Source organism: Bombus affinis, chromosome 15 (genome assembly GCF_024516045.1).
Source record: "Bombus affinis isolate iyBomAffi1 chromosome 15, iyBomAffi1.2, whole genome shotgun sequence".
NCBI classification, from domain to species: domain Eukaryota; kingdom Metazoa; phylum Arthropoda; class Insecta; order Hymenoptera; family Apidae; genus Bombus; species Bombus affinis.
The window spans coordinates 6,452,910-6,474,007 of record NC_066358.1 but is presented as its reverse complement, the minus strand read 5'-3'; the positions used below and the strand labels follow the sequence as shown (position 1 = coordinate 6,474,007).

The window sequence follows — 21,098 nt, the reverse complement described above, 5'->3', positions numbered from 1 at the left end:
TCGTTCGTTGTAAAGGAGAAGATTCTTCCATCTTTAAATCTATGGTGATTTGGGTGATTTGAATTCGTCATGGTGCTTGGTCCAACTTCCAAAGTCTAAAGAAAATCTAGAGATTTTCCAATTCGCATTGTCAGTTTAAACGTGTGATAGAACAACGACATTAAATATTTAAACACAAAATTTTGTATGCTTATGTCAATACATGAATGGAACTAGGTGAACTTCTATAAGTACATTCCATAGTTTCATATGGCTTCTATATGTACGCATACTTTCTGGTTGTCATCATATATGTATTTTTTGCTTTGTTTGTATGAACTTTTATAAAACATTAATTATATATCCTTATTACTAATCTTTCAAGGTAATTGTATAAATGTTGCTAAATTAAAAAATTTATTTAGTCTTGGACAAATACTAGAAAATCTTTCGAGGGACAGAATTTAAGCATCTCGTTTTATTATCGCTAACTGTAAAGAAAACGAACGAAATTGAAAGGTAAGTAAATTTATGTACTTGAATAGAAGGAGAAACACCCACAAGAGGAGAATTGGAATAACAATGGAACACGTTTGGGTTAATAGAATTTCAATTTATTAAGTTTTTTTCCCTAGCCGTCGGTGTCTTGATTCTCATTTACAAAGGTATTATATGACTGTAGTGGTATTTTTACTAATAAATCGACGATGGTAGCAATCAATTCAATAACCGTAATCATAATAATAAGAAGAATAATCATAAGAATTACAATAATAATAATTAATATATTAATTCGAAATCGTATCTTATAATCGTCGTCTTTGTCATTGCTTGACATGTTGTTAATGATTAGATGTTTATCGCTCGATGACGAGCCGCGCTCGACTCGAAAAGCCAAAACTAAAGACAGGAAGAATGGATCGAAACAAAGGTAGAGATAGATACGATGCAGAGAAGAGAAAAAACATTTTACATATTCACAACGATGAAATATGATATCTGTCAACATAAAATTGTGTATAATCATAACCTGACTAGAAAACCAACTTCCTTGCGCTCTTAACACGGCGTTACCGTACAATAATTCGTAGGCGAGGGCGGATCCATTCGATGGTGGGGAGAAATGGCGGGAAACGCTGGCGTGTTCAAAATGATAATAAGATTTATTGGCTATAACTGATTAAATTTAATTACTCTGTATAATCGGGACTGTATCGCGTTATTAGCGATTCAGCGATGGTATAACGGTAGAAATTGAAAATTTAAGTTACCATTCCCTCCAGCCTTTGTCATCACGAAACTGGATCCGTCCCTATTTCGTAGGCTATCAAGTTAAAGTTGTACACGTACATAGAAACATTCGTCGCACAACAAGCATGGGAACACGTGATGGACGTCGCCATGGAATATTTCCAACGATTTTGATAAGCTAATGCAGGTTGTTTCGTATTTCTTCGCCCTCATATTTCTTCTTTTGATTAAACGTGGCTTGGATGACCCACTAATCAAATTTTTATTAAACGATCTTTTGGAAATGAAAATGTTCAACGTTTAGACTGATACATAATGATTTTCGAGAGGATAAATGAATTTGGTAAACCATCGATAAGATAAAAAGAAAACAAAGCTGTGGTTATAGTAACTGCTTTTTATTTGTCCGGGCGACGCTCGAAACACGTTTTTTCTTTTTTTTTTTTTTCTTTTTCTTTTTACCATATAGCTTTCTAGATTCCAAGAATCCGAGATTTACACATAATGTTCGTTTACACTTCCTTTCTGCACCAAGCCTCAGTCCACGACCGACGTAAAACGTTCGAGATAATCGTTACACGCTGTTACAAGCGATTTCACGACCAACAGGAAACGAATCGGGCCCAAGAATCGTTGTTCCGTTAACCCTTGATCGTATTTTCTGTAATCCTTTATAGGTTTAATTTACAGTCGTTAAATGTTAGATTAACGCTATAATAATCGGGACTAAAGCTAGGCCCTGTACTAGCACAGGACCGTTTAATACGTCACCGAGGTCAACACTTTCGTTTAATATTAAGGTTATGTTATATACCGAACTATAAGTGAAATTTCATCTGAACTCTATGGTGAATTAAGTTTCATTTCTCTCTTTTAGGCTATGTATATATCGCGATAGGATTAAGTTTAGGCCTGAGTTAAGTCTTCGTTTACCTTTTTCGTTTCAAGTCTGAATGACAAACTTAGACTAAGTGTGGTGTCTTTAAGTTTGGGATTAAGTTGAGCTAGGAACTATGGTCTATAGAGGGCCAACAAGAATTTTCAGTCAGTCGATCACCTTGGACGACACGATCGGTTTCGCATTGGTCACAGCAGTCTCATGATTATACGTGGGTTAATCGTGAGCAATGGGTAGAAACGAATGTTCTTCAGTTCGGCCAGAGAACGTTTCGTCGAGGAGACTCGATACTGGCGACTGAAGGAAGAATAGGGGGAAGGAGGAGGAACAAGACAAGGAGGACAAGATAGGTAGAGATGATGAGCCTAATGTTAGTGACATGACTTCGTGAAGTCGGTAGAATGTCAGACATCTTTGAGACTATCGTCTTAAGATAAACCTCTCTGATCCTTTATACTCGTCTATAAACTTACATCGATCTAATCTATATTTCACACAGATTTCATCCACAACGATTCCTATAATTATTCCACCAAATGAAATATACATATGTAGATCAATCAATGGAGTATAAAGGATCGTGCCATTGTGACGTACACATTCACAATTCCATATAGCCAAGTAAAGCCAAAGTAACGTCAAAGTAACGTTCAGAAAGTAACAGAAATTATGTCCACCCGTAACACGTTTGTCTAAGTCGACTCGATGAAAACAGCGGGCTCGAATGTACGGCAGTCGAAGGGTGATCGGTACACACTGGAAGAACGAGGTTCTACGTTTCCCATTCGTATAGTTCGACTTCGTTTACCGACGTCATATCACCAGGTAGCGTACACCTATATGCAAAGGGCGGCGTAGGCGCAAGCTCTCGATTTCGTTCCCTTTCGATGCCTTATCGGTTCGATGCCTGTCTCTCGATCCGCGATCCACGATCTCGATCGATGTGTACGATGAAAAGAAATGTCAACTAAAATAACCAGACCCCATTCGATATCGCATTGTGCCCGTCTAAACGACAGCAACAAGATTTTTTTGTAGTAAATAGACGAGTTACAATGTTAGTTAGTAGAGAGCTCGTAGTTAATAATTAGAAACTTGACGTCCACTCGACGTGTCGGTCGCCTGTTTCCTGATCGGATGATCGAATGAACGAAGATGACGATGATAGTCCCGGCAGTGACAATTGCGCCAGCCACTAGCATGTGTATCGAGAAAGGTAACACTAGCAGCCGTTCGCTTGGCTCATCTGATTCGGTGTCGCGTGTGGTTGCACTCGACTGGCGCTCGGCAGCGCTGCGATCGCTCCAATGGCCGCGAAACGCCGCAATTATAAATCTGTGCGATTATACGAAAGGCAAAAGTTACAAAAAAAAAAAGAAGATGTTTCATTCTATAGAGAGAATACTTTGAAAGATGTGAAGTTTAAAAAAATGCTGCCTCGACGTAATCAGCTTCTTGTTTGAAACTTTTTTTGGCAAGTATCCAGGTGGACACTTCTAGTAAGTCACGTTTCACTTACTTTTACATAGGTTTTATACAGGCCACGGGAGGCGATGCAGATGCTACCGATCGCACACGACGAAATCGAACGAAATAGTGACGATGACGGTAACAATTAGTGCCAGTAGGTAGTAACGGTAGAGTAACATTCTACGTGTTAGCACAGATTAAAACTGGGACTAGGCTGGCTGTAGTTTAGATCCTCGTTAATTCTCCTTTAATTTAAAAGCGCTTACTAGTTAGTCGTTGTGTAGTTAGTTACTTCGGTAATAAGTAATTAGGCGTTAACTAACGATAGTCAGGAGTAACATGGTAAACTGTTATTAATAATTAGGTAACACTATAAAAGAAGTCCACTGGCTGATTTCTCTCGCTGTTTTCTTTTTTTTTTTTTTTTTTTTTTTTTTAACTACTTTTTTCCTCTTCTTCTTTCCACGAGGATATCCGTAGTTCATTTTAGAGCTTCTTTTTTCTTCTTTATTTCCCTTTATATCTTGTCCATTGAAGGTAGGTCTAACTACATACCATCGTTACCGGTTGCCGATCTTTTGCTTCAATTCTTTTTTTTGTGTTTTTCTTTTTTTGTGTGGGGTGGGGGTCGAGTTCATCCAAAGTACGAAGAGCAACGATTGAACACTATACAATTAGATTCATAATGGCACGCGATATTAACGCTGCTTATCGCCGCCCTGCTTTCGGATATCTACCTACCTACCGACTTATATCTTCTACTTATCCTATCTACCTCATTACGAGACCTGACTTGTCTTTCTTGGCTATCTTGCCTATACGAACGAAGGACAACGCGCGGATAATGGTGTACGAATACCACGTTGCCAGATTTAATGTCAATTCCTCAGGAGATACTTATGATTACGTTATGGCGTTCAGTGATTTAAAAAATACTCTTTCTTAGAACTTGGATACCTCAGAAAACTTTTGTAAAATAGATACTATTTCGTGAATTAGGCCAAACTGACTGTTTTTGTTCTCCTCCATCATATGAAGGTGAGATATAAAAGACGAAGTGAGCTAACCTGTCACTTAACCCTGAAATACTATAGTGAAATACTGCATTCCCACTCGTTTTTATTTCAGCTATTCCTAAAGAGATTCTAACCGCTTTGTTACTTACGTCATGCGTATAATTTTTTAAAATAGGAGGACTAAAACTATTTTGTAATAGATTTGTTTGAAACGATTGCTGTAATCTCGTAAACCTAATCTCTATTCTTATTGAGTTCCATAATCTGAACTTAGTTTGAAACGTTGCCCGTAATATTTCAAGTCTAACCTCTAATTTTATTGATTCTCAAGATCGAGATATTGGTTTCTAGTCATGCCATATTTAACGTTAGAGCGGTTATGTAGCATTGCAGGGTTAAAGAAGAAATTCCCAAGACTCTGAAACTTAAAGTTTGCGATCTATCGGGCCAAGCAGACTTTCTCGAACGATCTTAAACTACGATACACCAGGATACGAAAATATTATTGGAACAAATACTGGCAACGAGGCATCCTACTCGTCTTCTCTTCTCCTCTTCTCCTCTTCCGGCCACGCGGGATTACATCTAACGAAGTTACACCTTTAATAACTAGTATCGCCTGTAATAATCGACGATCCCCTTCAGATATTTTTCATCATCTTTTGTGCCAAACGCATTTCCATCTTATATATAATATTTAGGCTCGTCCTTCCCCGTGTTCTCCCCGCTCCTCGATATTAACTTGTCGTTAAATGCTTAACACAATTATTTATCGATAATACAATAGGTAATACGATTCTATTTATTTATCAATTAATTGTATGCTAGTTTACGATACGACGCGGCGATCTCTTCGTCCCGTTCTCGCCTCGAAACTCTGAGGAACGTTGCAAAGCAAGCGGGAGAGAGAGAGAGAGAGAGAGAGAGAGAGAGAAAGAGAGAGAGAGTGTGTGTGTGTGTGTTTGTGTGTATATAATAATTTCTAGATCGATTCAGAGAGAAAGAAAGAGAGAGACTATTTTCTGAGACAGAAAATACAATTTTGGTATAGATTTTGGAAAAGTTGATAATAGTTATTAATTTCGACTGAAATAATTGGAGACCAATGCTTCGAATCTCTCTCTCTCGTCGTCGTTCATCATCCTTCATCATCCTTTCGTCGTCCATTAATAGATCCATGTCAAAAATGTTAGTACTGGTGTCGTTAAGATGTTAATTCATAGTAATCGAAATCGCACGGCGAATAGCCTCGGTTGTATAATACTTGTTTGTGTATATTGTGTATGCATGTATGTATAATACGTCTCACTAATAGGTTTGTCACTCTAACAATACACATCCTATATACAATGAGAGCAACGCAGTGTGTTCATCGATCAGTTGCTCGACAATGACGATTAATTTACGATTTGCTCGACCCAATGCACGCTTCTCCGTTCATTTATCGTTTATGCAAGTGTATAGTATTATGTACCCCTCTATATAACACGCGACGAAGCGCACGAAGCTCGTTGCCCAGTTCTTTTTATCTCGAGGAACTAATAGCGATCTTCTCATTTTCATTTCGGCACCACGATGGAAAAACTATACATTCTTGTGTACAAAATGTTGGAACGAATCGTCGCCACTTCGTACACGTGCTCGGAGCTTTGACGTCGCGTGGCTGGCCACCATGTTGTGTCGACGAATTCGTTGTGTCACGTGATCAATGAGATACAAAACGGCAACCTTAACCAATTAAATTTCACTGTTATGATTGAAAATATTCTTTCAAATTTTCGCTGAAGGTATCTACCCTAAAAGGAAAATCAGAGGAAATCTGTATTAATGAATGACGGATAAATAGAATGATAGAGGGCAGCAGCCACGCGACTCGTGTAAGTTTTACGTTAATGAGAATCCTCCTTCAAACGTGGAGCAGCACTGATACCGCACGACTAATAGGAGCCTTCTTCACAAATTAAGCCATATGTTATTGCACATTGAACAAACGATTACGAATGCATGTTATATGAGTCCCTCTCAGCACGCTTTATACTTCGCCAGGAGTTTATTTATTAATTGATTAATTTACCCGAGTGCTTCACTTTTTTTCTCTCGTTTCCATATGTATACGTACATGTGTATATATGTATATTCCTGCCTCCTCTTCATACTGTACCATACAGCAGTTTTAGACCATCTATGTTATTGACCTCAAGTAATTCCTATATATGTTGTTACATAAAAATGCATTTTTAGATATTTATTTCATGACATTGCTAGTTAATGATTCTGTCTTAATTTTAGGACATTACAGAACATACATTTTACACAATTTCGCACAATTTCGAAGCACCAAAGATGACATTATGTATATATAAAAGTGAGAATTAATTTTTTAAAAATAACTATTATTGTTATGGAAATAATCTGAAACTTAATTACCAATAATTACTATTACTAATTCTTAATTTACAAGATTTAAAAAAGAATTAAAATAATAGCAAATATTCTTGTATTCGTTCACAGAAACAAAACACTTCTAATTGATAGATGATCTAAGACTTTTGCACAATACTGTATATATATTTGTATGTATATATATATATATTCATTTATTTTAATTATTTACTTTTTCATCCGTTTCTTGCTTCTTTAATTAATTATTTATCCACATCTTTCTTTGTTCGTTTATTTATATATATTTATATATTTATATATATATTTGTGTTTCTCTCATTTTAGTGCCTACTTATTGTTAATCAAGGAGGAATGTAGTCGTAGTGGTCGCGTTGGATTGAGCGAGCTAAAGAATCGTTCGAGGGAGCCGGCACGTTCATCGTCCGGTGTAAAACTAATAATTGAACAAGAAACCCAACTGCATCAATGAAAAATTAGACATGTATTCTCCATTTTAATTCCAAAATATGTGCGAAAATGCCTACATATATTGGACTATTTGAAATAAATTTAAATCGACCTGATTTCGATTTGTCACTAGTAACCTAACCCCGAACGTTTCTAACCTGTTAACCGGATCATGCCTCAATCAGAGAGTCCTGTAGTCATGAAACTAGCAGTTGATATAGAGGAAGTATTCAATTTCTAATTTTAATTCTTCGAAACAGAAATGTGTTGTAATTTATTTTCAGTGCAAATGAAACGACATATTAAAATAATGAATCCGTAAAAAATTTAATAATGAAATATTGGAGCTGAAGATAATTTAATCCGCCTTTCGTTTCATTTAAGTAGTCTATGAACTTATCTAATTTGACTGAAAATTATTAAAAATTATTGAATAACACAGATGTAGCATGAAAAATGTTTCATACGAAATTTAATCATCAAGTATTAAGTGAGAGAATTTAAAACTGGAAGAAGCAGATAAACACGTCTAACCTTTCATCGCGTAAATAGAGCCAAAGTTGAATGGCTAGTGAATCCGCGGAGGCACAGGTTGCGCTCTGTATGAATCGACGCGTGTGGATCAGGCATAAACCAATCAGCGTTTTAGAACCAGAGAAACTGAACCGGCCTGTAATGCTTGTTTAGAAAAAAATGACATCGCTATCTCTCTCTCTCAAAGTCTCCGCGAGAATCGGAATCTCAGAATTACCCTAATACATAACGATGACTCTTAAATGATAACGTTTCAAGCGTAAAGACTATACGACGTTTCTTATGTCCATTTCTTTTACCTTTAATTAATCGTCTTCATCCACGCGAAGAAAACAGGAGCTCTATAATATCCATGCGATAGCTTTACAACAACCCACGGTTGTATATCGCGTCACGAGATATGATCCATAGAATATTCTTTTTTTCTTTATTACGTGTATACGTACGTGAATTTTTATAATCGACAAGATCGATCTCGATTCACATCACTTTATAAATAGAATCGTCAATATTTCACGCGTAATTCCGTATATCGAATATACATCACGTATATATATATATTTATATATTTGTATATATCATTAGTAATATATAGTATATATACATACATATACATATATATTCGTATATCTTAATAAGTATATTACGGAGCTCTTCTATATTTAGTTCAATTATTATTTCCTTGCTCTTCTCATTGGGATAATTCAATTCCTTACGATAAAGTACTAATTTCTATCATTTTACATTTTCCTTGTCTTTCGCTTCGCCGTGGAAGCAGAAACACGATATTTAAATTACATTAATTACGTAATTACAGATTAGATTTCCCGCTGGCGAAACGATGACAAGATCTCTCCGTTTTTCCCTTTTTTTCCTTTTTCCTGTTTATAACTTTTATAAGGCCCAAATATTGTGCGCTACCTGTTCAACATGGAAATTACACCAAAAAAAAGAAAAAGGAGAAAAGAAAAGGAATCGCGAAAGCGTGTGATTCGGTGCTGCTTTGTGTTGAGAGAACGCCCCGGAGGACACCGCGCGTCATGGGTTCAGTTTCTCGATTCTCTCTCACTTATGTGTTATGCTTGACCCATTTAGTCAGATGCGAGGAAAGACGCTTCGTCCGATCTACGATCAACGACAACGACGGACTCACCCTATGTTGTCGTTCGATCTCTTTCGAGGACAAACGAAAAGAAACCAAGCAGAGGGAGCGCGAGTCAGGTCCGCGTATGTCATTACTAACAGAAGATCTCTGGTGTTGGCAAGCTCATGATTTTGGCACACCTAATATTCCCCAAAAATGCAATCGGTCGATCGTTTTCCTCGCTGAACACCGTGTCCTCGAAGCGTCGAGCTTGGCAGACCTAACCTAGACCTATCGAAGCTCGAGTATAGCCTCTTTCTGTCGTGACTCAAGTCAGCCAACCACAGACCACGGATGATGGGAAATGTCCATTAATAGACGATCCAATGATACGCGGCGATCCCTGGAAGCTGGGCGAGGATCGATCTCGTCGAGGAAACTGGACGTTCTTCCCTAATATCGTCATCTTCGTTGTCTACGATCGTCGACAAATCAAACGGATTTAGAACTAGAATCCGTTTGTTATGCTTCTCTGTGTTGCTTCGTCTCGTAGTCGGTTTTCTCTTGTCCCGTTTAGTGCGCTCGTTTCCCTCGACGACACCCTCAATCAGGCGATCAGGTGACCATAGAGAACGCTTCTCCGAACTCGCTCCTACGTCGGGCCACAGCCCACAGTTGCCGTGCTACACCCCCTGGAATGCGTTGCCAGTGTTCATTTCTTTCTCTTCTAGCTGTCCACAGAAGCGTCAGCCTCAGGTGGCGTCACTGTCGCGTGCCACAGACTCCCTGGCCTCGCTGCGCCGGTGGCGACCTCCCGTCGGCGGGGGTTGACGGTAACCGCTATTCGCGACCACGCTCTCGCTGGTGGCGCTGCTGCTAGTCGAGACGTTGTCCGCTTGTGGGTCGAGGCTGGCGCTAGAAGGCGCCAGCATCGCGAGGGATGGCGAGGACGACGAAGGCGACGACAACGAGGGTGAGGAGGAGGAGGTGGAAGTGGAGGACGCATTGGTACGTTGACGCAAGCTCCCGAGACCTTTGGATGACTTGGTACGTTGACGTCGCGACGTAGACGTCTGTGGCTTGGCCTCGTGCTTGACCGAAGCCTTAATCGTCGTCGTCGACGACGTCGACGTGGGTGTAACGCGTTCAGATGTCGACGACGTCGTCGCTGCTCCAGAGGCCAGCTGGTACCTGGCTGTCGGTAGAACTTGTTGCTGTACTTGCGCTCTGGCGCGATGGTCGTCCCTGTGTTGTTGGGATGGACTTGGCAGGCTGTTCTGCAAAGTCCAGTGATCTTTTCTGACGGTAGACCCACCAGTGGCGACGTTGTTGACGGACGAGGAAGAAGACGAGGCCGACAGAAGGTAAGTGCTGGTGACTGATGTTGCACCAGCGGAGGTGGAAGCGGTAACCGCTGATAGAGCTGCTTCCGGTGTACCGTCAGCCATCGGTGACCCCGCAGGGCTCGGTAGACCGCGTATGACAGGCTCAGGAACAACGACTGGAGGACGTTGCTGCTGCCCGTTGCTGCCCAGATCGCCAGCGCAGCCGTAATCGTAGCTGCAGCATAGCTGCCCGTCCTACGGAGAGGTTCGTTGGATACTGGGTTAGCCAACGGCGGAACGAACCAAGCGACTCTATCATGTTCGCCTGACTTTCGCCCTCTTCCGTTTCTTTTTCATTTTTTTTTTTTTTTTTTTTTTTTTTTTAATTTATTTTTCCTTTTTTTCTCATTTTTACGCAGTATCCGTACGCGGGTATTCCCCCGTCCGCGTGAAAAGTCTTGGGACGCGCATGCGTGCTGCCATCTGTCAGGTGCGCGGTGCGGTATAAAGGATGACCAGAAGCGGGAAATTCGAATTGGGCAGGGGGATTCTGCTATCTGCGTTGTGGTTGCGTTTTCATCTGATTAGCAAGTGTCTTTTGCAGATTTTGAAAGACGGTGCACTGTTTTCGGCGTGAATCTGAGTTTGTGAACGTGTGCACAGCTACGTCATGATGTTAAAATGTTACACAACTAGAAGTAACTTTATAGATCGATAAGAAAATATTCGTCATCAATTTCTCATGAAAGAAGCGTGTAACGAATGAATCCGCGAGCTGAGAGGAGTCGTTACAGATGTCACCCTGGTCGAATTACGACGTTGATCCAAGACTTTTCGCGTCGCTTGGGGGGATACTCAGGTAATCCTCCACATAATATGTAATTCATTGTTTAATTGAAACCGCATACGTCGTTCTGTTGTGGTGATAATCCACGTCCTCCATTCGCAGATGACCCAGGTTCGACGGCCCTTTCCTCTCAACCGTGCACGATCGGTAAAAATGTTGGATTTTACGAGCACAAATTACAAGGACTCGACTCATGACAATCATGCTCTGACATTCGGGGGTCAAAACAATGAATTTCCATAGTATGTATCTGACACCTTGACGACATCGTGTCTAGGTTACCACTACTTCCATCTACGATTCTGACAGAAATCAATTTTATTGTCAAATTTTACGTTTTATCATTTTTCGTATACTGTAAAAAGTTTCAAGGCAAATCTGCAATTTGTTAAAATGTGCTTATCAAGAAAAATAGTTTCGAAGATGTCATTTGAAAATTATAGGTTCGGTCATATGAAACTTATAAATTTGGTTTGTCCCAAACCATCATGTATGATCTTTTTCATTCTTATATCATCTTTTTAATTTCATAATTTTTTATTTAATTTTCTTTTTTGTCAGAATCGTTACAGGACAACACTCGATAGACAGAGAGAAAGAGACTCTTGGTGCTTCTATCGAATTTCGAATGCAGATCAGAGAAGGGTGCAAAAGAGGCTCAAGTGTAACGAAACCATAATAATAATAATAAATAATAGTAGTAATAATAATAATAATAATAATATAATAATAATAATAATAACAGAAAGACAAAAATGAATCAAAATGCAATCTGTGTGTATATGTGTGTATGTGTGTGTCTGCATGTGTGTGCGTGCGTGTGTCTGTTGTGTGTGTGTGCGTGTCTGTCACCACGTGCGTCGTGCGCCCGACCGATACCAAATATGTAGGAAATTTTAATTTCTTTCTCTTCAATTTAACGACAATGCATCTTCAAATGTGCGCTCTTTGAATCTAGTGATTTTGACGTTAACTGAATTATAATTAGTTAGAAAATAACATGGGGTGAGTCGGTGCATGCGTATCCATTGTAAACGTGCATTTGACTACCTTAATTGACCTCAAGGATCGTACATTTCTTGATCGACCGATCGACGCAACAATAAATTTTTTAATTACGACAATTGTGACATAATAGCTTGAGTATTCTTCTTTCCTCGTAAAATATGCAGTTGAATAATACTAAAGTTAACTCAAAAGTAGCTAAAACTCTGTATATCTATTCTTGTATATTTTTATCATTCAGAGTAACTAATTTTTTTTATAATAAATAAATTTTACTTTGGTTGAGTTCGTAATCTTACAATATTTAGCATTGATGTTTGAAAACATTACGAGATAATAACATAGTATTTTTATTCATGTCAAAGGCAATTTCATATTTATAAAAAATTGTCCTCAGATCGATCAAGAGTAATTCTGATTACAATTTTTAATACAAAACATGCGTACGTGCTCGCGATTCACCCTGAGAATTAGATCTTCTTGCCACACGTCTATGCCACACGCTGTCATATAGATCATCCACATATACTCACTAATGCGTCATCTGCAAGTGCTTTGTCAGCTGTACCAACCTTGCCCAGAAAATTACTTACTAATGCAAAGTTATCGAATAACCAATAGAAACATCGTCACACAATTATTCCGATTTCAACTTGATTCACATCTAAAGACTTGCAAGTCTACACGTGGCATAGACGACCAGAGTAGATGTAACCGAAGGCAAGAAAAAGTTGAGAAATTTGAAGCCTGGTGACCAGCGTGCGGCGATCAACGAACGCAAGAGACCTCTATGAACGAATGAACCAGATTACTCTCTCTAGTGGATTCTAAACGAACGTTACAACACAGAGAAATGTAAAGTTTCAAACGAAGATACAAATAAGAAGCGAGTGGGGTTGGGGCAGCGATAGCTAGAGTGGAAGAGAAATAAAGTTACCAATGTGCTATTCGATGAAGCAGGCAGAAGGAAAACGAAAGCATTTGAGAGCTCGTGGGCGCTTAAATAAGTGACAAGTAAGAAATAGAAAAAAGAAGATAGAGAGAAAAAGACATTAATAATAAATAAAAAAGAAGAAGAAGAGGCGGGTAGAGAAGATTATAGGTGAGGTAGAAGTGACGTGATTACCGATGCACACAACACGCGCTATTGCTCACCAATTGGGCGCAGTACGGCACCTGCAAGGATACCCATCGTTAGGCTAGTCAGGTTAGTCATTCACGGCCGATGTGTGTATTTACGTATGTCATGAAATGGCATGGGTTATTAAGAATTTTCACAGCATGATTACACAGCATACGTTTTCGTTCTTTCTATGTTAATTAACAGATATCCGCTCAACACATCAGCTCATCTCTCCTCGCCGATTCATTTTAAACATATGATCAACTTAACCACTTTTTCTCTTTGAAAGGCTCCACATATCACTCTAATTACTTTTACTGATTCTTCTTCTTTCTTCTTTTTTTTTCGTAATTATAGGTTATCAAGCTATATTAAATATTACGTTGAATATATTTTATATTAAGGACTGTGGTATTATAATGTTGTTAGTTTTGTTTTTTTAATAAGATAGATTCTAATGAATCGACGAGGTCGAGGTCATGCTACACTCGGTCGCAATGAGATATAGGATCCACTCTCGATTAGTCGTTGTCAGGCGAATATGTATTGAATACGATCCATGCAGGGCCGACCCGAAGCAGTGAAAGTTTTCAGTTCGAATCTCACGAGAATCGGACGAAAGTTGGATCAGAGCTTAACATCTTGCGCGCGCGATTTGAATTATTTCTCGCGGCAGTGTTCAATTTGTGTGAGACCTAAAACACCATCGCTAAAGTTCAACGCAAGCTAACTGTTTATTTACCGAAAATTATTCCATAGATTTCTTAAACAATTTTTAAGCTATACATATTTGTATATATTTATAATAATTCAAGCTATTTAGCATCTGGTTTATACAGTGAGCGAGGGTTAAACGAAAAAAAAAGAATAATTATACAATTGATCAAATCAACTGTTACTACAAAAATAAATATATAGATATATATAGATATATATCAGTATATAACAACGATAACATTAACATTAATAATGATCCTCGTTTCTACGTTACGTACAGCACGTGATTACTCTGATCATTAAATAAACATGCATAGTAAATACATATATGTATATACGGTGCCGAATTAGGAATCTCGTCTTTCTTATTTAAAGTGAAGGACTAGTAATAATAATAATAATGAACACTGCCGCGTGCAAGGCAGCCAACGAAAAAACATTACACATAAGAATAGTCTAGGCTAACTTAGGGACGCCCCTGAACGTGTCTCGTACGCTGGTATTGCCAGAACAGACAGATCCAATTGAAGTAATTTACATATGGTGAACACAGCTTTAGACAATTAACATAATGGCAAGAACTATAGCACGACGCAATAGTTAGCTCACGCCGAGAGAACTTATATTTAAAGAATTAAAATTTTGTTTAAGAGACTTCGTTCAGCCTTTGAAGTCAGGGTGTCGATAATCCATACTTTTATCTACTCTAGATTAGGTTAGCCTTAGACCTAAGATACGTTACATTAAGATCGAATCTTTCTCCTTTTAAATTCTAGATTAGACTAATTGCTAGCTTCAAACAAATTTTAAACTCAGTTAAGTATTCTAAATCCAGCTTACATCTAGACTAATTCCAAGTTAGATCTAAATATAACAGTTAATTTACGTTTTAACTAAGCTGTAATTGAATATTAGTTGGATTTAGTCTAAGTGTGTGGCTAAGCTGGATTAATCTAAGTTCTGTGTAAGCTAGGACTGTACTATATCTATGACAAAGTGAGGTTATGGGACTCATGAACTCGTAGATTATACTTATACTTCAAAGACTTTAACGAAAATGAGTGAAATATTTTGATGAAATTTTTTTCTCTCAGCGTACGAAAGAGCAAGATTTTATTAGCGCAGATAGCCTTGCAAGAAGTTGATTCGCGTTATACACACCGCAAAAATAAATGGCATACTGGAAATAAATGACAGTCAGTATATAGGTACCTTGTATTATAGGGTTACCTACTGACACTGTAAATAAATGACAGCGAGACGAAAACAGAGAAACAAAAGTGTGAGAGAAAAATAAATATATTTATATGCTGACACGTGTGACTCTAAACACGTGGCGGATGTTACATTACGAAGCTCGAATCTCTGAATCAATTAAAATGATCAGCTACGATTATTCTTTTATATACTTTGCACACAAAGTTAATAAAATACTTTTTAGTTAATTAAAAAATATTAGTAAATATATTTACAATTATTTCATGGTTTACATGTATCTTAAATTAATCACATCAATACTGATGACCGTCCATGCAAAATGCAAGCGATGTTAGTTCAGCGTTTGAGTTTACTGCAACTGAAGCAGAAATAGACATAAGAAAAACAGAAGAATATTATATTAAAGAAAATGTTAATCCGCCACGTGTGTTATGTACATCAATGTTTTTGGAATGATCGCCTGCCGCACAGCAACTGGTCGCGCCTCGTCGGAACATAGTGAATGTAATTGATTAGACGCATGACAGAACCACGGCTAAATGAAGGCGACATTTAGTTTTTTGGTTATTTACTGACCTTGAGCTCTTGATTTCGCGGGAAAAGAGAGCGCGGTAAATAGAAACTTCTGGCCACGATGCTTATTTACGTTAATTAAAGCGCCATATTTAAAACGTCCTCTATATATTACCAGAAGAGAATTTACTGAACAGCATCTTATTATAAACTAACAATTTTTATTGAATATAGGAGACATTAGTGTATAAAAAAAGTAAAAGCAGAAAGAATATTCCTACGAAAATTTAATATAAATCAACAGTTTCATCGCTATATCATCTAGGCCATAGTTCCTCCACTATAATTCGCGAATCTCTTTCCTCACGGACCCCCCTATTCTATCCGTATCCTGCGATACTGATGATTCTTCGTTCCCCCGATGTGACCGAGGCCAAACGTCCTCCTTACCTTGCACTCGCACGTGGTGCACTTGTCATTGGGATCCTGCCAGGAGCTGCCACTGTCGTGGATAATCCCGGAGTAGCTACAGGGTCGTGGTCTGGTCAGTACAGAGAGGGAAGTGCCATTTCCAGGCAATTCTCTCGCGCAGGGATCATCTTCGCAACGAGGACAACAATCCCCATCCTCTGTCACAGGGTTCGAGCAGGTCACTGGTGGACACTCCATCTGCCAGCAGTCTATTTCGCCATACTGTAACGTATCAGATAGTGAATTTGTCAAAATCTATGTTCATTTGAGATGATCGTCAGCGAAAAAAATGACACTGAATTTAATGACACTACGAAAGATGGAATTTCGTGATCATTTGGGATACTTTTTTGTCTATTATTTGAGCAATATGTATTGTATTTGATAATAATTGTTCTATAAAGAATAAGGGGTCAGCTTAGCAATTTTTGAGGTTAGCGCTGTTACCAGGCATTCGCAAGTCTGACACTGGTATATCCATCGTTCGCCACTTCTGAAGACTAGGTGATGAAGCTCTTGATGTCTGCAAGAGGCTGCAGGATCACATTGCGGACAACATTTGTCCCTATGACTTCCAGGGGCGCTGCAGTCGCATATAGGGTCTTTGCATGTGATAACGCCATCTTTACAAGTGCATCTTCTGCAGGGATTCCCAGCTGGCGCTAGAGTCTCTCCGTTTCTCACCTCTCGATTCTCGAACCAGCAACCTGTTAAAGATACAAGCATTTTTATTCTATTTTAAATATTTCTCGAGCTCTTCTCATTGAAATTCAATGAACAACGAGTATTTTGTATACTTGACAAAAAGTAAACTATTCTTAAAAGAAGACGGTAAAATAAATTAAGATATAATATTATAAAATATTTCTGTACGAAAATATACACTTACTCAGCCTACATTCCTCCATAGTGCGATTGTCCTCCTGAAGTGGACATACACATTCATAACCTCCTTCGGTATTGACACATTTAGCACTAGGATGACAGGTGTGCCTCCTTTCGATCGTTTGATCGTTGCACTCGTCGATATCGACACACTGCGTACCCTGAGTACTATCGTGGAGGGCGCTTCTGTAACCTGGCTTGCAACGACAGTAGTACCAACCGGGCATATTGAAACAAGTCGACGACTGATGGCATCGATGCAAATCACTCGCACACTCGTCAAGATCTAGTTCACAACTGTTGCCGATATAACCTCGTCGACAGGAACACCTTCCTGGCGCCACGCACTCACCGCCATTTTGACAGGTCTGATTGCAGACAGCTGAAAAGAACAAAGAAGGTATTCTTATAATGACGTATAGGAATTATTTCGCCTTTCTGTAAGATTCTCTAGTTTTGAGCCATTCTAAAAGAGTATAATTCTTTTTTAAACTGAATATTTTATCTCCTTTTCTTTACTTAATCATATTTGACCAAAATCAGATGCAGTAAAAACTGGGAAAATCTTTATGATAACTTAACACAGGAAAATGAAAAGAAGGTTAAAGAAACAAACATACGTTTGCACGTGTAACCATCGCCAGTGTAGCCATCCTTGCAGATGCAATAGTAACTTCCCGCAGTGTTGACGCAGGTGGCGTGTTCGTCGCACGCATGATGACCAGTCGCACATTCATCTAACTCGGCACAGTTGAACTTGTCTACTCTGTGATAACCCGGAAGACACTCGCACGTATAAGAACCGATCACGTTCACGCATTTTGTGTTCGCGTTACAGTGATGCCCCTCAGAACCACCTTGCTGCTTGCATTCATCTATATCTGTGGTGCCAAAGTATTTATTTAATTATTCCAAATTAATTTCCTCTGTTAGGTGGACTTTCAGATGACCTTGAGCAAATATAGCTTATAAACGAATTTAGTGGTAACTTTGTAACTTAATGAACCATCTGAGTTATGAGCTCTTACAAACAACTCTAATTTAGTAATTTTGTGAACATTTTCTTCAAGATCACTTAAAGTTCAAAGCGATGGTGATAACCTTCCAAGGACTAAAAAAAATAGCTTTGAGAGATGAATATATTTATTTTCATTATAGAATTGCGAAGACGTTTGCGTGTATTTTATTTTAATGCGTACGTAAACTATGAATACACGTTATTGCATGATGCTCCTTTGAAACTCATTAAACCGCCTATCAATACGAATTTCGAGTAGTTATCTACAGATAATAAGGCGAAAGCCGATTCTAATTTGACTGTAACAGAGACATGAACGCAACCATGTTACCGCAATTCTGTAACCGCAATCGTCGACGACCTGGCTGTTCGACGTGACCATCGACAAAGCCACGAGTAAGCAAACATGTTGGGATTGGCCACGTGTGCACCAACATCGATCCTCTACATATTTTACGGCAGAGGATCGATCGACGCGAAGCATCGCGATCAACCTGCCATCTCGGTAAGTTCGATCGAACTGAAGGTTGTTAAGCACCATTCAGATTAATCAAGTTACTCGAATCAAGTAGCTTGAATTCGAGCAACTTAACTAATTTGAACAAAGCTTCAAACGTCGACATAAAGAAAAGGAGCATGACAAATAGAAACATGAAGAGGGAGAGAGAGAGAAGTTAGAGAAGCATTAGGTACCGTGACAGTTATGACCATCCCCTTGGAAACCGATATCGCAGTGGCAGGCGTACGTTGTCTGCAGGTTCAGGCAGGACGCGTTAGCGTGACACTTGTGGCCCTTCGCGCAGTAGTCCACCCCTGGTTAAATTGGGTTAGCCAGGCGGATGCAAAGACAGTTAGAACATTCGATTATTGGCATTGGATCAGGTTCTTTTCGACCTCAGGCTCAGTTTAGTTTGCTCGTCTTACATGACATTCGACATGCTTTTATATGATAGCAGAATATAGCGGAATTTTCTTCCAGGGACATTTTCGTATATAATGTGAATACCATGGAATGACATGCAGCGTTTTGTTTACTAGTAGTTATGGGGTTTTAATGTTGAATTATGGCTGAATTATAGCATTGAGTACAATCCTTGGCAAAATTTTAATTGATTTATGATTACGTAAAGAATTAAAATTAAGGAAACGTGAAAAGTAAGAAATTGGAAATTTCTGGCATTAATTAATTTATTATCTCTTTTAATTCCATTATGTTACTAGAACTAGTACCTTTCAATATTTTTAATACTATCAATGTTTTCTCCACGGATTGTACAATTAGTAGGTTAATCGAATACTGTATGGTACAAGCGAAATTTTATGAATGATTTTTATTAAAATGTTAAAATAAACGTCACTGAGTAATTAAGTATTATCATCGTCCGCTAAACATGTACGATCATGATTTACTGTCAGCTGGACGTTCATGAATTGTCATAAACATCGAAGAATATTGATCAATATAATAAGTATCATAAAATATTTAGTTATTCGAAATATGCTTGTTTGGATAACTGTACCTGGACAGAACTTGCAGCATTCTTCTGCCACACTAATCTGCTCGCTCGGTGGACAGGGCAGTGGCGGACATCTTGTTTCCGTATCGAACCTCTGACAGGTGAAGCTGCCATCGAAACAGTCACATTCTACGCACTGTTTCGGCGAAACTTTCTCACCGTGATCGTAAATAACTCCGTGCAAATAACATTGTTCTAAGGATAATAATTAATCAGAGAACATTAGTAAATAGTAGGCGAACAATGGATTTGCAAACTACTCTGAAGCTGCTTCCACAATTTAGATAATATGAAAATTAAGATTTGGCAATTACACGGAATTGAACTTTCGTAATTATGCAATTAAATTAATCTTTAAAAATTTGCTAATTAAGATTTAAAAATTATACAGAAATTAGAATTACAATTTGAGTTAAGTAGAATACATACTTAAGCAAGTGGGACAGCATTGTCCTTGAGAAATGACAGGATTCTTGCAGGTGACAGGTGCACAGGGTGTCGGTCTGCATTCGATCTCCCCATGGACGCAGGAACATTGTTGGCAGCCCTTCTCCCAGGTCGCACCATCCTCGTGGACGGTGCCGTTTGCCCTGCATGATTTTTGGCACTCGCACTCCTCCACTCTGCTTATCCTGCCCTCTGCAGCGGCTAGCTAAAAGGAAGGACGTGAATAAGCGAATACAACGATTGTCTAGGGACTTTTCAAGTAAACCCCTAAATTAGGCAGATATTTAAATATCTATCGAAAAGTTTTAAAAGCCAACCTACTAATTAAAGTTAAACCTGTAACTGACTCAACTTTCCCTACTGTCTCTGATGGAGATCCTTTAGATAGGAGGATTTCTTTGACCAGAAAGCTCCTCAATTATATTCAGAAATATTAATGCGTATAAAGATCCGCGGTCCAGTCATAATTCTAACAAATTTAACCAGACCACTGCTGACTACTCACCCTATGCGTCAGCTCGTTAAGGTTATGCATCAGCTGTTCCACCGTGTTTTGTAATATAGAAAATTGACCGCAAGTGGGACATGATGAATCGAGCTGAGGACACTGTGACAGGTAGCCATGGGGGCCTGGTATCAGCTGCACATCCTGCAAAGCACCCTGTGGCGCGACAATCGTACGAACTTATCTCAGTTGATTGAAATTTCAAATTCTTAAAAGATTATAATTACATTCCGTTTTTTATTTTTCGCCTCTAATCAATTAGAATAGTAATTAAAATTGTATCGAAGGAAAATGTAACCTCGCTGAAGGATCTTAGGAAAGTTATATTTGTATTTTATTAAGCCTTGCTAAAAATAAAAGATAAGACTTTTAAGTCTTGAGATTTTAGGACGGGAATGTGGGTAAGAGAAACAGAATTAAGAAGA

General features: G+C 38.6%; 1 protein-coding gene and 1 long non-coding RNA gene across 7 annotated transcripts in view; one reads left to right on the top strand and one right to left on the bottom strand.

The window, feature by feature from the left end:
- Positions 1-4,004: 4,004 nt before the first annotated feature.
- The window catches only part of LOC126924731 (protein kinase C-binding protein NELL1-like), an 85,576-nt gene continuing 68,482 nt past the window's right edge, over positions 4,005-21,098 (bottom strand). Inside the window, exons 5-14 of one of the 4 annotated variants that reach the window (XM_050739520.1) lie at positions 20,674-20,829; positions 20,151-20,373; positions 19,725-19,916; positions 18,898-19,017; positions 17,807-18,067; positions 17,191-17,568; positions 16,749-17,008; positions 16,281-16,523; positions 13,386-13,435; positions 4,005-10,662 (exon numbers count right to left, since the gene is read on the bottom strand). In XM_050739520.1, coding sequence (XP_050595477.1) covers positions 9,810-10,662; positions 13,386-13,435; positions 16,281-16,523; positions 16,749-17,008; positions 17,191-17,568; positions 17,807-18,067; positions 18,898-19,017; positions 19,725-19,916; positions 20,151-20,373; positions 20,674-20,829 — 2,736 coding nt within the window. In that variant the 3' untranslated portion in view covers positions 4,005-9,809. The remainder of the gene's footprint in view (positions 10,663-13,385; positions 13,436-16,280; positions 16,524-16,748; positions 17,009-17,190; positions 17,569-17,806; positions 18,068-18,897; positions 19,018-19,724; positions 19,917-20,150; positions 20,374-20,673; positions 20,830-21,098) is intronic. The other 3 variants (XM_050739521.1, XM_050739524.1, XM_050739522.1) reach the window with 3 other exon arrangements.
- The window catches only part of LOC126924754 (uncharacterized), a 71,966-nt gene continuing 61,391 nt past the window's right edge, over positions 10,524-21,098 (top strand). For 2 of the 3 annotated variants that reach the window (XR_007713645.1, XR_007713644.1), the window contains exons 1-2: positions 10,712-11,266; positions 11,357-13,466. This is a non-coding gene — a long non-coding RNA (uncharacterized LOC126924754). Of the gene's footprint in view, positions 10,673-10,711; positions 11,267-11,356; positions 13,467-21,098 lie in introns of those variants that run through there. The other variant, XR_007713646.1, reaches the window with a different exon arrangement.